General features: G+C 36.8%; 1 protein-coding gene across 2 annotated transcripts in view; it reads left to right on the top strand.

Annotated features, from left to right (window-relative positions):
- The first annotated feature begins 2746 nt into the window (after window positions 1–2746).
- The window catches only part of LOC148068154 (inactive dipeptidyl peptidase 10-like), a 68520-nt gene continuing 55167 nt past the window's right edge, over window positions 2747–16099 (top strand). Inside the window, exon 1 of one of the 2 annotated variants that reach the window (XM_087804828.1) lies at window positions 2747–2932. In XM_087804828.1, the coding sequence (XP_087660954.1) occupies window positions 2876–2932 (57 nt within the window). In that variant the 5' untranslated portion in view covers window positions 2747–2875. The remainder of the gene's footprint in view (window positions 2933–16099) is intronic. The other variant, XM_087804829.1, reaches the window with a different exon arrangement.

Here is a 16099-nt window from a genome sequence, read left to right as displayed (position 1 = left end):
TGGGAAGCACAAAAAGCATCCATCGGAATCTGACGTCAAACACAGACGAGCCTCATTGTTGCGTAACAGCGGCTCTTCATCTGCCGGCCATGTAACAAGCGTCAGGGGATTAGAGCGTTTGGCACCCAAACGGGCCGGAACACAGAATCTGCTTATTCTCCCGCTCCGTCGCTCGGAAGCTTCTTTCAAATCCCCGGCTGCAGATTGGACCGACGACCCCCTCATCACCCCCCCCCCCCCACCTCAGACACTTGGGTTCACAAATCATCCCAGTGTTTCAGGGAAGTATTCATAACGAAACAGAACAAAATTTATTGATGAATATTATTGAACTCCTTGATCGTCGGATTCATAAACATCCAGAAAATGGGTCATATTTTTCATTTTAGCTTAAAAAAAATACATTTAAGAAGACCTACTTTTCTGCTCCATCTTATGTGAGGTGCAGGGTTTTTGTTCCATGTGCACATAAAAGAGAGAATCCAGGTGAAGACCTTTAGATGAATGGAAGAGCGAGGTGTGAGGGGAAGTGCGGCGCTGTCCAAAAGGGAAAGGTCAGCAGGAAGCAGGAGAGTTTGAAATGCCTCGTGGCATCTCTGTGACAATGAATATCTTCATGAAGATTTTCAAAGGACTTTTCTTTTTGAATTAAAAGCCACAAAAGCATAACTAAATATCCCGATTTAAGGGAGGAAACAGTGAGAGTCCATGAAGGGTGCTGGAGTGAAACTGGATCCTTGGTGGAGATCCTGGATCAGCAGCAGCTCTGGAGGTGGCCATTGAAACTATGAAGTTGCAAAGATGAGGTGTTGATGAGAAAATGATGATCCATCTTAACTTCGGTGGTGGAACATTTGGCAGATGGCGAGGGAATTTAAAGGGTCTTGACGTGACACTTGGCGTGTGTTTGACATGATGGAGCAGCTGACGTTCAGGTGTGATCTGGACTGTTGTTGAGGTCGAGTCTAGTCCTGAGATCGTGGGCATCGAACTCAGATCAGGGACCAAAATGTTTTTAAAAAATCAGGGTCAGGGGCTTGATATTTGTTGACTATAGTCAATAACTCCGATTGTGAGACTTTATGTTAAGTAAGGCTCAGTTTATCATATTTTTTTATAATTTCAGCAGTAATGCAGATTATTTGCTTAAATACTAAAAATGATGACTTGACTTTTATTATCCGACTGTAAAACATACTCACGGACAATTTCTGTCACAATACTTGTTTCTCCCCTATTTTCATTGAGCCAATTTTATTACTTTTGCTTTTCTTTTTCAACGTTATACTTTATTTTTCAGGGCAGAACACCAGCAAGACAATGAGTTGAAGATAATGTAACAAGAACAAGTTATAGGAATTAAATAAATAAACTAAGGGTCAAACACAATGGAACATAACTAAGGAGCAGATAGCAACATTTTAAAAAACAAAGGCAGAAGTCAATACAAAGTCAAAAAATAGATCAAATAGATTCGGAAAAAGATAAAAAAAAAGGTCAAAACCCCCCTGCATGTGAAAGAAATCTGTTCTTTTTCAATATATTTTTCGTCTTTCCTTTGAAGAAAAATCCCTGAAATCTTCAATATCAGCGAAACCGCAACTGCAAAAATCAGATTAAAGCATATCAGCCAGTTTCAGTTTCAGTAAATTTCTGTCACAACTCCTCGTTTCTCCCTCGTTTTCTATGGAGCCAATTGTATTGTTTTATCTTTTTCTCAATGTCATCCTTCATTTTTCAGGCTAGAACACAAGGCAGACAGTGGGTTGAGGGAAATGTAACAGATATTTAGTAACAGGAACGTAACGACAACACGGATCTAACACAGCTGAGTAGAACTAAGGAGCAGAATACAAAAAAACCCCAACAAAAACAAAGATACAAACAGTTGTCAATACCCACCTGTGGAAGAAAACACAAAAGCAAAAACACATGTATGGGTTGACACACAATCACAATAAGATTTAAAAAACAAGAGCGGTCAAAACACCCCTGTATGTGAAAGACGATTAGTTTTTAGGGAAACTTATCTGCATTCCAAAATCAAATCTGTTCTTTTTTAAGAGCTATTTTGTCTCTTGTGAAACAATCTCTTCATTATCAATGATACCAACACAAGTGCAAAGCTTAGATTAAGCACATGAAGCCACTTTCTGTCATAGTTCTTGCAAACTGTGTGTTAAATTCTGATCTTATTTTATATTTTAAAGCTCTTGTCGGGGGCAAAAGTGAAATGAGTTGGGTGTACCATATTTTTGGCCCTTGAGTTTGACACATGTGCAACTAGATGAATACATTCTCAATATATTAATAAATATCTATAAATAGGTGACTTTTAAACGTTCTAATAAATAAATGTTGTTGGCACAGATAAACAAACACACCTGCCATAAAAGTACCGCCTCCACAGTCCATTTTTTTTTTCTCCAGGCTTGACAATGAAATTGTGGTTGTAACATGAGTCCAAACATGAAGTCAAACCTGCAGCAGCTTCACGAATTTTTCCCTCCCATTGTTTTTTTTTATTTATTTTTTTTAATCGTCATTATTTGCCTCGCCATGTCACGTGGTGCACCAACCGGACCTTAATCTCTCTAAAAAGTCAAATCCTGACAGATTAAGTCGCTGGAAGTTTTTTTTGTTCGTATCGAACCGTGTTGAGGTGTGAAGGTGGTCGCACAGAAGAAGGGTGTGTGTGTGTGTCAGTGTGTGTGTGTGGTGGGGGGCAGCTGGAGTCTTCACGCGCACGCAGCGCGTCATTCCACTGAGCGTCTCGAAGGAGCACATCTGGATCTGTCCTGGTTCTGGTGGGATTCTAAAAAAAAGAAAGTGACCGGACTGTTCTATCTCGTCGGCGTCGGATCCTCGCGGGAACATGAACCAGAGCGCGGGAGCAGCGCAGCACAGTCGCAGGTACTCGACGGACGGGAAGGTGAGACTTTTACTAGAATAAAAATCTAATTCTAAGATTCTGGGGAAACTTTCTCCACGTCAAGGTCTCTATAGAAACACCAGTGCAGTAGTTTAAAGTCGTTTTTATCAACAGTTGTCTTCAGTTGTCGCTGCTTTTATCGACTTAAAGAGCGACTGTTTTCCTTTCCTTCATTCATTGAATGATTCATGGAATATATAATTCATGGCTCATCATGTATCTTAACGTACATCTCCTGTTTGCAAATGGTTAGTGACATACTTCATTCAACTTTTTGATGCATTTCAATGACCAGTCTTGGTGCTCTATGTTGTTTTATGTCATGATTTTCATTTATTTTTTGCTATAAAGATGTGTTTAATGTCAATAGGCTTTTGGTGCAATTTTTCAACTAATGTGGATTAACTCCATCATCTCTCTCCCTAGATTGGCTTTTAGACGTTTATTTTCTCATTAAAATAATGGGAAAATATATTTTTGACTGCCATTTTCTTTTTATATTTGGTTGATTTATTATATAAATCAACCAAAGTGGCACCATAATATCTATATCTCTATCTATAGAGATATAGATATATATATATATATACTATGTAGATCTTTTATCTATATTTTCCCATGTAGAACGGTTTTGTCCTGCAGAAATTATTTATGCTTCTTTCCATTCTTCTTTGTTAAATTAAACCAAACGTTATTATTATTATTATTAAAATGATTTACTCTATGTAATGCTTTACTATTGTTTTCTGCTTCTGATGTCCGAAATGTGGATTATAATTTCTTTGGTATATTGCACTGGTGGTAAAGTTTGTTCTTTTCCTTCCTACAATGTATTATAATATCATCAAAGGATTTACTTTTTCAAACGTAAAACAAATATATTTTTTTGACTTGTCCCCTCCCCCAGTTAAAAAAAATATAGTATGTTCTGGGCAATAGGTCGATGGTAATTTACCAAATTGTCATTTCAGGAGAGTAACAGGAAATAAGTAAACCAAAGAGCACACATAACAAAACAGAAGAGCACAAATCAAAAATCAAAAACACACACAGTGGTCAATACCGACTTGTGGAACACGGTCAAGAAAATCAAAACACAAAGCAACAACATAGGTGGTTGTCACACACACTCATCCCAAAAGTCAGAACTAAGAAAAATATTGAAAAGACACATAGCGGTCAAAACAGCCCTGTGAGTGAAAGGAAATTTTTCTTTGAAGGAAAAGTAATGATAACTTTAAAATCTTATCCGTTCACTTCAAATAATTGTTCGATCTATAGCTTTAGATAACGGAAATCTTCAACATCATCAAAACCATGATTGCAAAGCTCTATCTAAGCACATCAGCAGGAGATCACATTTTACAGCCAGTAGCAGACGTCTGACCTCACGTCGCCGGGCAGCGACTGCTCTCTTCTAGTAACATCCTGGATATAAGAATTATAACTGTGGTCGAGCAGAGGTCGTGGCCTTTCATGAGCAGCGGGTTCGGGATTAACTTTGACCCCTGACAGGATGCAGTAAACATGAAGGCTGTTGACGTCAATCTGGACGTAGGTGACCTCCCTGTGATCAGTGGTGGAAGATGGATAGGATGAGTCAGGTGGTCAATAAGATGTCACTATTAGGGTCTGTGGGATTATTGACATGGCATTTGTTTTAACCTTCAGCCATGTAGAGCTAAATCAGAGATCAAAGTATCAACCTTTGACATGAGAGCACTTGTTCTTCTGAAGATTGTGCAGATATTATTATTTTTTATTATATTTGTCTAGTTTCTTTTTGTTGTTTCTATGAGTAATTTTTGGATGTTTTATTCTATATTTTTTATTATCGTTTATTTTCCAGTAATTTTCAGGTCAACAGCTTGATAGGATACATCGGAAAACATATGGTGTCTGAAGATTTCAAGAGTATTTATTTTCATTTTGCAGCATTTAAAAATGAATCTCTTCATTGTGACATAAAAGTAAATAAACTGCGTCTGTGAACTCAAATCGCTCTGAATTCTCCAGGAATGGCGGCAGATGGAGCTCAGCCTCCGAAACTCTCTTGGGCCATGATGACATATTGTTTTTGGGTAACATCACTCCTGATGTGGGGGATAAAAACAAGGCAGAATTAACGGGAACTCGGCGCTCTGTTGGAAGATTCATGAGCTCGTCCCTGAATCTGAAGAATTTGTCGATTGTGACAAGTGTGTGTGAAACTCAAGTTGTCATTTTGATACTGATTATCTTGACCACTTGACCACTGCAGGTTTGTGTTTAGTATTACATTTTGCTGTTAACCTATAGCATACTCACTACTTTCCACCGATAAAAGACGCATTCTCTATTTTTTAATCACTTCATGCCATTTCTGAGGAAGATGCAAGGTTTTTGCACACATGTTAGTGCATGCTAACACTTAGCATAGCAACCGAGGGATGCTTGTTCAGTCTTCTTCTTGTGTATATGGTATTTTTGTCATGTTATGTGGTAATTGTGTGTATATGTAATTTGCTATTTGTGATGTAGCCTAAAAAATATTTTTACACATTAACACATAATAGATTGTCACAAAAAGAACAGTAAGATAGCAAAACAGTAGCTAGCATTTAGCTGTATAGTGGTGCTATGCTAATGTAGAGCAGCCAAGTGTCAATACTTTAAGAAAGTAAGTTAGTCAGCTTTATTTGAAAAGTGCCTTTCACTGACCAGGGTCATGCAACTTGAGCCATTCTCACTTGACTCATTTCTCACTAATGTCACAACACGATCTTGATCTTATAATCCATGCCTTTGTTTCTTCTCTTTTAGACTATTGTAACAGTTTATTTTGGTGTCTAAACAAGAAGGAGCTGATTCGACTGCAGTTTATACAAAACTCTGCAGCCAGAATTCTGAGCCGATCTAGTAGGAGAACTTACATTTCCCTGATGCTTAAAACTCTGCATTGGCTTATACTTACCCATTTAATGCTTGGTAGATTTACTTGAATCTAGCCAACCAAGCAATATCCACCAGAAGCAGCATAAGGCGGGTCTGTCTTTCGTAACAGCACCACTAAACACAACACAGAGAAATCGAGTCATCGTGACTAAAAGGGTTAGTTCAAACAAATTCAAACTAATTTTCCACCCACCCTCATGTCGACTAAGAGATGGGATTATTTGATGGAAGTAAATATGACAAGTGTTTTCAGTGTAGGCTCTATGAGCTCTGGAAGTGCTCAAGATATTTAAACTTCTGGTTTATGTATATGTATATGTGTATGTATATGTGTCATTAGTCAACATGGTGGCTATCGCTTTAACAACATAACCCATATTCAGTACCGTGGTAGTTTGGGTTTCTCCAGTAATTTATTGGTAATTTCCTCAAACAGCATCCAGGCTTAGGAAATAAACTTCCGGCTTTTGTTGAGCATTGAGAATCAGCTGCGTTTGCTTTGTAGTCCTTTGTTATTTATTTTTGTTATTCATTATTTTCTGCAATATCTATTGATTGTTTAAAAACAGTTAAGAGTTCAATTTACACCCAGTTAATAAATTTCTGATCATTCCAAAAATGTAAAGTTTAAGAGCTTAAGCTAAATAATGAAATATAACGTTTGAATGTAGAGCGATAAATTGATAATTAAAAAGGATCAGAAACAGCTCCATTGCCAGTGATGTTTTAAAATAAAGCAGGAATTTATCGCGTTAAGTGGAAAAAGGGAGACAGAGGCAGCCATTTGTGGTGCTAATGATGCTATAAATCAAAAATTATCCCAAGTTACGCTCGATGACCGCCTCCGATCTCTTCTAAAAGATGTAGATTAGTATCCTAACTAAATATCGTAACATTTCAAAGTAGACTTTTGGAGATTATAATCATTTAATCATCATATTTTAACCATCCTAGTCATACGACACTGTCAAAGATGACAGTTTTATGATGCTATAAGTAGCATGGAGGTTAGCAGGTTTATTAATCTCATAAATCGATATTGAAAAACATCATGACACTCAAATGTCACTTTTTATATTCTCTGACAGTTGCCAGCCCTGGCAATGTGTACATTAAATTCAAACGTTATTTACTTATTGGAAGTAACTTAAAGAATGCTATCAAGCTTGTGGGCACCTTACCTAAAGGTGTAAAAGGTGTTTTATTGATCAAATATTTCACTGACAAGGAGACAAACTGGAGCTCAGAGCAGATGTCAGCAAGTCCTCAGCGGCATCTCCATAGATCGAAGGCATCCCGGCGCCGCGTTCAGACATCTGGCCGACTCCATCTGTCACTTCATTCACCGACAAGATGGAGTCCTGAGTTACAAGCCCGGGAAACTAGATCAACTTTCACTCCGCCGAAGCATCTGTTGTTTTTTTGGTGCCTAAGCCTTTCGGATTTCGTGACGGGACGAAATTAACTCGAGCTCTGCAAAAACACCAGGCGAGATCTCTAAAGCAGATTATACAGCTTTCTTGTATTTTGTACGGAGTTCAAGTCGTCATGAAACCAGCTGGAGGGCCAATCAGAGTGTTTGCTCCGGAATTATTATGATTGCAGTTTCACAGCGGATTCGCTCAGTGAGGGTTGGTGACGTGTTGCTGGCGTGTGGACGCAGATCCAACATGAGACTCCGATTAAACTAGTTATTCTCTTGACTGATGCTGTGATTGTTTGCTGTTCTATAAACGCTAATGCCACCTGCCGTTCACCATGATTATCTTAAATATTTTCTTTTCTGACCTGTGAACTACTTATGATACAAACAACACCGACGCAATCGTTGCTCAAATCAGTATCAACAAAGTGTGATTTCATGCACATTAATAAGTATAACTTGGAAAAGGAAAATATGGTGAAGCATGTATTTTCCATAGGGGCAGCATATCTCAGACAGTACTTTATGATGAGGGAATGGCGAGCTGCGTCGCAGCCTACTCCCATCAGTGTGTGATTGTTTGTGTGAATGTGTGACTTAGTGTAATGCTGAACAAGCTGAGAAAGAGCTGTATATTATTATCATTATGACCATTTACATTCCTTCCAGAGAGAGAATAGTGCATTAATGATAAACAATATTATTTAATAAATTGATGACTTTTAAAGTTACATTTTCTTTGTTGCAATATATTATTACATATACTATATTAAAATCTTTTTTCAAATCAAATCAAAATATATATATCCTTTTATCTCAATTTTGTAATTTGTATTCTAAGATTTATTAATTGTACAGCATTTTATATCAGAACTAATACTCAATAATAATCAGTATCAAAATGACAACTTGAGATTCACAGTCACAATCGACAAATTCCTCTGATTCGGGGACGAGCTCATGAATCTTCCAACAGAGCGCCGAGTTCCCGTTAATTCTGCATTGTTATTATCCCCACTCATATACAGGACACTATGTTTTTATTGGCACATATACATATAAATAATGATATATATACGGCATAATTATTTTCACGTTAGTTAATCTGACTCAACACTTTTTAAATAAAAAGAATATAAATCAGATCCGGTTTAAAGACATGTTTTACTTGTACAAGTGATACAAGAAAAATAACACAGAGTTAACATGTCTGTCTGAATTCTTCCTGAAGCACAGAGCTGTTAGGTCGCTGTTGTGTCTTCGTCACAGTTTCACAAATCGGGATGAGCATTTAATCCTTCAAAGATCGTTACCTGGCACGAATACATCTCTTAATCCTTCATGGTTAAAATAAAAAAAAAGGTTAAAATAAATGAGGATTCTGAGTTAAAACTTTGTTCTAATTCTATATGTCAGTAGAAAGTTTAATAGTCCCTGAAATGGACCGAGTTATGCTCCAACCTATGCTTCATGGAAAATCTTCCCCGTTTACATTTTCACATAGAATGACTAAGATTCATCGACATATTCAGAAATATTGAGCATTGTTCAGTCTGTGAAGTCCAGTGACTAATTGACGCTTCTCGTCCTCGTGGACTTGTCAAAATCGAAAATCTGACTGGAGGAAAAAGCTGAGTCACGCACTGTGTGAGTCCCTGTCATTCAGGTTTAATCTATCGACGCCAGAATGTTCCACATGCTTGACCACTTCAGAATCAGTCTGACTAGAAGATGTTTGGCAAGACAATAAAGGGTTAATATCTCCCTTCACAAGACAAGATAAAACGTGTTGAACACCCAAGAAAACTAGTAAGAGTGCATTTCCAGAAGAAAATGCAGTGTAAATGCTGACCCTGCTGTGCTGTGGAAGTAGCAGTAAAATAAGTATTAAAAGTAGAAGAAATTGAATTAGTAGTTAAAGTAGAAGAATTTGAATTAGAAGTAAAAATTAGTAGTAGAAAAATAAAAGTAGTAGTAGATTTAGTAGTAAAAGTAGAAGTAGTAGTAGTATAAGCAGTAGAGGTGGTAACAGAATAAATTAGTGGAATTAGAAGTTAAAGTAGTAGAAGTTGAATTAGTAGTAAAAATAGAAGTAGTAGAAAGGTAAAAATAGTAATAGAATTAGTAGTAAAAGTATAAGTAGTAGTAGTATAAGTAGTATTGGAAGTATTTGTGGAACTAGTAATTAAAGTATAAGAAGTGGAGTTAGTAGTAAAAATGGAAGTTGTAGAAAAGTAAAAGTAGTAGTATAATTAGTAGTAAAAGTAGAAGTAGTAGTGGTAGAAGTAGTAGAAGTAGTATTGGAAGTATTAGTGGAGTATAAGTAGTTAAAGTAGAAGAAGTGGAATTTTTTGTAAAATTAGAAGTATTAGTAGTAGAAGTACTATTTGAAGTAGTATGAGTTGAAGATTTTCCCCATTGAAATTAATGGGGTAGAAAAGAGAAATAAAAGAAAGAGTTGAAGAGATAAAAGAAAGCTAGAACATAGCCCGCATTTCGGAAGCTTCTGAGCATTCACACAATAAATGTTGCGTGAAACTGATAAACCGAAGATTAAACAAAACAATCATTTAATTATATTACATTAAAAATATCCTCCTAAATACTGGAGGCACAAAAAAGCTTTATATAACTTGTTTATTTTTGCGCAGGTTCCATTAATAGTTTTTCTTCAAGAGCACCAGCTTGGTGAGATATTTTTAGAGAGGACTTGTCAAATACAGAAAGAGTCTAAATATATATATATATATATATAAAAAAAAAGGTGCTTTTGCTATTTTTCTGAAGCTCAGCTGGAGACAGAAGTTGAATAAAAAAAAACACTCTCAGGACTCATGAGCCCCACTATAGATCCCACTCTTGACATGTCTTCCATTACACTGTCACATGGGAAGAATGAAACGATAGTTCAGTAGGCTGATTACTTCTGTGTGTGTGTGTGTGTGTGTGTGTGTGTGTGTGTGTGTGCGTGTGTGTGAGTGTGTGTATGTGTGTGCATGTGCATGTATAGGAATATGGGTCGGAAGGGTGATCAGTAAGGATGGAGGGTAGATGTGGACTGTGTAATGAGGTCCCTTGTTTCATTAGATCTATACCCCATTTGTGTGTGCATGTGCACACATGTGTGTGTGTGTGCACGTGTGTGTGTTCGGTGTGCACTCTTTAGCATCACGAACCTCATTATAGCAACACTAAGCTTTAGGTTGATTGGATGCTTCACTTTGAACCACTTCCTCATATTTATTTATGAAATAGACGTTTCGGTCACGCGGCAACACTATTTAACACACATGCAACACACAAATATACACCTCACGTACGCACACAAATAAATGCAAGAATGAACACAATCAGTGAGACACAACATACTCAATAATGCAAACTTGAAGCAGCAATAGGTGAGATTAAAAATATTATTTCTTGCCCCCGCAACTTTTAAAGCTACCGTAACTGCACTATGCTAGCTCCTACGTTGCGCAGTTGTCGAATACTACACATGCTTTTGTTTAGAAAACAAGATAAAGGCTCAGTTTTTCCTTTCAATAATATGTGAAAGTCTCAAGTCATTAACTTACTTATTATTATTACAAAAAAAAAAAACAACTAAAAATGTAGTAGTGCAGATTATTTCACAGTCAAGGCAACACAAGGGATACCTCAAACACATTTGTTTCAAGGGCCTAAGGGTCACCTTGACCCTGAGATAACATAAGGGTTAAAGGGGTCCACGGGTATTTTTTCTTAGAGTGGTTTTGATTTTTGAAACCAAAACTATTTAGCTTGCTTATGGTTTTGAAGAACATCTACCCCTCCTTTAAGGTTTGTCAAATATTGTTAATGAATGAATTAGATGTAGTTGTGGCAAAAGTTTTTGTAATGTATTTTAATACAGAAAAATGCATGTTATATCTATCTATCCGTCCATTCATCCATCCATCTCTCTCTATATATATTTATATATATCTTCATATATATTCCTGGTACTTCCCATTGCATTTTTGTGTATTAGCGAAACTGAGTGAAAGTTTGAGATGGTTTGTAGGTTATTACATTGTTTTGTAAACATTAATTAAGAAACAATCTTAATTAATGCTGTGTTTACAATAACAGCTCATTACCACCAACAAATAATTACCTTTTTAACAACTGCACGGTTCCTCATGAGCACAATCGCTCAGACGCACCTTCTACTCCGGCACAGATGCATTCTGGGAAACGTGTCACTCTAGGTTAGACCTCATTAAAGTCGTCCTGGTGGCTAAAGGAAGGTACTAACCTTCTCCCTTTTGTTTTGTTAATTGACAATTTGCGAGCTGGTGATAGATTTTTCTAGAACTCCGGGAACAGAAATTTGCGGACGGTCGCCCTGGCAACGCTGGCACTTATTGGTTTGCGGATCATTGAAAGCTTTTAAGCAAAATACACTTCCACTGACTCATGGCATCTTGAGGGTTTTTTTTTCATTTTTCTTTCCCGGGTTTACTTCCGACAAAACATTACATTTGTCCTTGAGGATCTGTTTTGAGTGGATACAAGATGGACGATCTTCAATGAAACAGTTCAAAACTCTTATATGTTGAGCAATAATGTAAAAAAACAAGTTATTTACTTTTATATTGAAGTCGCTGTTTTCCTCGAGGTGTTTAAGCTCGGCTTATCTCCCATTAACAGACCTTCTCAAAAACAATATTGATTTAATGAAGCCACAGTCGGCTCTTCACTCGCCGCGAAGCGAATCTGTCAAAGGGCTCCGTGGAATCTTCGCCAGGCGACCGTCACGACAACAAAAGGGCAGGAAGTGGATGGCGAGGTGAAGGTAGACGAAGAGGCAGACGCTTGATATGCCTCATTACGGCGTAAACTGGAGATGTTTGAAGGCTGTCGTGTGCAGGCTTTGATGAAGAGAACATGCTTGAGGAGCGAATCCACGGAGGAATCTTTGTACATGAGACGGATAAACAATCGTATTTATGAACGCGGAGAAGCGTTTGTTTGTCGACGACGTAAAAGGCTTTAGGAGCGGCAACATGAAAAGAAAATGATTTTAAGAGCTTAGATGTTTTGTAAATTGAAGTTTGGAGATGGAGATAGTTATACATCTGGATGAACTAGTGTGTGTGATACAGGATAAACAAAGAGGTTTATGAAAATAAACTGACGTTACACCCAACGCTGTATCACCGTAGCGATTGACTTTTAAATATAAAACTGACTTTTTGAGTATAAAATGAGCACCTTTTTTTTTATGAACACATTTATGTTGTTATTTTTTCATTCCTGTAATACTTTTAATATAATATAATAAAATATACATACTTCAATGTGAAGTAGCCTTTTTAATTACATTTTTAACTTGCTTACTTACTTAGTTAGTTACTTAGCATGCTTTTATACATTATAGTTTTTATTATACATTATATTTATATTAGTTTTCGTATTATTCATGAATCTATATTTTTAAAATACATTCTTTGTCCAAATATATTTTTTTAAATAAATATTTTCGTCCATACTTCACGTTACTTATTGTTAAGATTGTGTTTAATAGAACAAATAAAATATTTTATGCATATTTTTCTGTATACTCTATCACAAATATATACTTAAAAGGTCAAGACAGATAAGACAAACACAGGAGTCCCAGAAAATCAGGGAAATAAAAATGTCTTTAGATGTTTCTTGAAGGAGTCAGTAGATCATCAAACACAGAGATGGTTCCAAAGCTTAGGAGCAACAGTCTGGAAGGATTTCTCTCCTCTGGTCCGGAAGCGTGTTCAGGAACCATCAGCAGATTCTGATCCACAGACCTCAGAGCCCGAGCTGGGGTGTAAGTCTGGATCAGATCACTGATGGAAGGTCTGACCATGAATAGATCTGAAAGTAAGAATCAGAATTTTTAAATGATCCTGAAAGAAACTGGCAGCCAGTGAAGAGTTTTAAGGAACAGAGAAATGTGAGTTCTTCTACTAGAGCAGGTCAGAATTCTCACTGCAGAGTTTTGTATGAACTGCAGGTGAGACAGATCCTTCTTGTTTAGACATGAAAATAAACTGTTACAATACTTTGAACGAGAAGACACAAACACATGGATTACAAGCTTAGCATTAGCAAGACATTTAAAATTGGCCGCAACAACCACCAGGGAAGAGAAATAAAGCAAATATTGATTTAATTTAATCAGTTCATAAAGCGAAATACTCTTCTGGTTGCTAATTAGCTTTAGCCGTGCTTAAGCTCTCAGCAGGGTTCGTGTTATTGTGCTTCTGTTTGATCTATTTAAAAAGTTAATTAAAAACTAGAGGGAAAAATATATTCACGAAAAAATAATTGCATGAAGCCTCTCTATGAGTACGTAATGAATGATGAACAACTATGAGAAGCTAAGAGTTAACAGCTAGAACAAGCTACATTTTAACATTTAGGATAAGCTAACGGTAATATCTAGGAGAAGCTAACAGTTAAAATCTAGCATGAGCTAATGTTAACGGCTAGGAGAAGCTAACGGTTAACTACTAGAAACATCTAATATTTAACAATAGGATAAGCTAAATGTTAACATTTAGGATAAGCTAACGGTAATATCTAGGAGAAGCTAACGGTTAAAATCTAGAATAAGCTAACGGTAGGCAGCTTGGAGCTACACGAAGCTAATGATTAACGTATGGAAAAGCTAATGGTTAACATTTTCAAGAAGCTAACGGTAAACATCTAGAACAGGTAACGGTTAATATTTAGAAGAAACTAACGGTTAACATCTAGAAAAAGCTAACGGTAACTATCCAGAAGAAGCTAACGGTTAACATTTATAAGGAGCTAAACGTTAACATCTACAAGAAGATTATGATTGACATCTAGGAGAAGCTAACTGTTAAAATCTAGGATAAGCTAACAGTAGGCAGCTTGGAGCTACAAGAAGCTAAAGGTGGACGTATAGAAAAGGTAATGGTTAACATTTACAAGAAGCTAACGGTAAACATCTAGAACAGGTAACGGTTAATATTTAGAAGAAACTAACGGTTAACATCTAGAAAAAGCTAACGGTAACTATCCAGAAGAAGCTATCGGTTAAAATTTATAAGGAGCTAAACGTTAACATCTACAAGAAGATTATGATTGACATCTAGGAGAAGCTAACTGTTAAAATCTAGGATAAGCTAACAGTAGGCAGCTTGGAGCTACAAGAAGCTAACGGTGGACGTATAGAAAAGGTAATGGTTAACATTTACAAGAAGCTAACGGTAAACATCTAGAAAAGGTTATGGTTAACATTTACAAGTAGCTAACGGTAAGCATCTAGAACAGGTAACGGTTAAGATTTAGAAGAAACTAACAGTAACCATCTAGAAGAAGCTAACGGTTAACATTTATAAGCAGCTGAACTTTAACATCTACAAGAAGCTTATGGTTGACATCTAGGAGAAACTAACGGTTAATATCTAGGAAGATCGATTACACAGAATTTCCATCTTCTGAGTTGTGTTTGTATGAAAGGAAGTTTCTAATAATGCAGCGTATTATTTGTGTTTCAGGTGATCTTGACTAAATGTGTGCGGCGATGGAGCGTGCTAATATCCTTTCGCAAATATAGATTGTGTATTGTTATTGTGTGCTACATAGCTAACATATTTGCATTTATCCAGGTATTTTTGCATTTATGCACGGGTGCATTTTCATAAATCCGATTTTTTTTGTTTGTTTGCTAACTCTGCTGGGACCTGTGTTTTGTTTACAGCCAGGTGTGACTCGTGACTTCACTTGACCTGCCTCAGGCCAAGCAACCCTTGTGTTGCACCTGTTGTCTCGAGCCAGGTGTTCTTGTGTCGCACCTGTAGACCAACACCTTTGTGACTTCCATGTAACAAGTTTGGTGAATCTAGTTTTTAAAGTAACAGGTCTCTACTCATATTTGAATTAAAAAAAAAAAAATGTTTTAGTGGATTTCTATTGTCTTCCATGAGCTCACCATGATATTAATAATAAATAAATAACTGTTGTGTGTCCTTCAGCAGAGAAAACTGACACACACTGTGATTTATTGAGCAAAGAACCATCACGAGACGCGACAGTTGAACACAGGGTGACATATTTTCAATTAATCACTTAGTTTCCGCTGTCAGTTAATCCTTTTGGTGTTGACGGAGACGAGGGCGACGCTCGCCTCGTACAAGCCGACGTTCAAGAGGTTAATTAACTAATTAACGACTGGTGCCCGACAGGTCAAAGGTCAAGGAAATCCAAGTCTGCCAACATCATATATACATTCCAGAGGTCAGAACTCCTGTGGGTATGAATGTTAAAGCACATTAAGAGTTAACATTTAAATTGAAATATCACAAGAGAAATAATGACACAGGGATTAATAACGTGTTTTGGATGTAGTGCTTTATATCCACCAGCAGAGGGCAGCGCCTACTCGTAGAAGATGACAGGGAAGCTGAAGGTTGAAAATAACGTGAAATAAAATAAAATATGACTTATTATGAATGCAAAATATGTCGTTTTTGTTAAAGAAAAAAACGTTTGAACTCAATTGTAATGTCAGTCAGAGAAAGTTAGTTTATAATTACACAACTATTAACTAAAAATACTATCTGATCTTATCAGCTTTCTTGAAACATGAAAAAAAAAACATGAAATGTTTTCAAATGTGTTCGTCATAAGACATAAAGTGAGAATTTTTACGAAGCTACAGTCCGACCACAAGATGTCAGTGGACCTCGCCCTCCTGCAGATCATGGGAAAGATTAATTTCTTTGCCTTCAGAGAAGACGGACGAGCTCTCCTGAGTCCCCCCTGATGCCAAGACACAT

The sequence above is a fragment of the Callionymus lyra genome, chromosome 12 (assembly GCF_982586985.1).
Source record: "Callionymus lyra chromosome 12, fCalLyr1.hap1.1, whole genome shotgun sequence".
Classification (NCBI taxonomy): Eukaryota; Metazoa; Chordata; class Actinopteri; order Syngnathiformes; family Callionymidae; genus Callionymus; species Callionymus lyra.
This window is presented reverse-complemented; position numbering and strand designations above follow the sequence as displayed.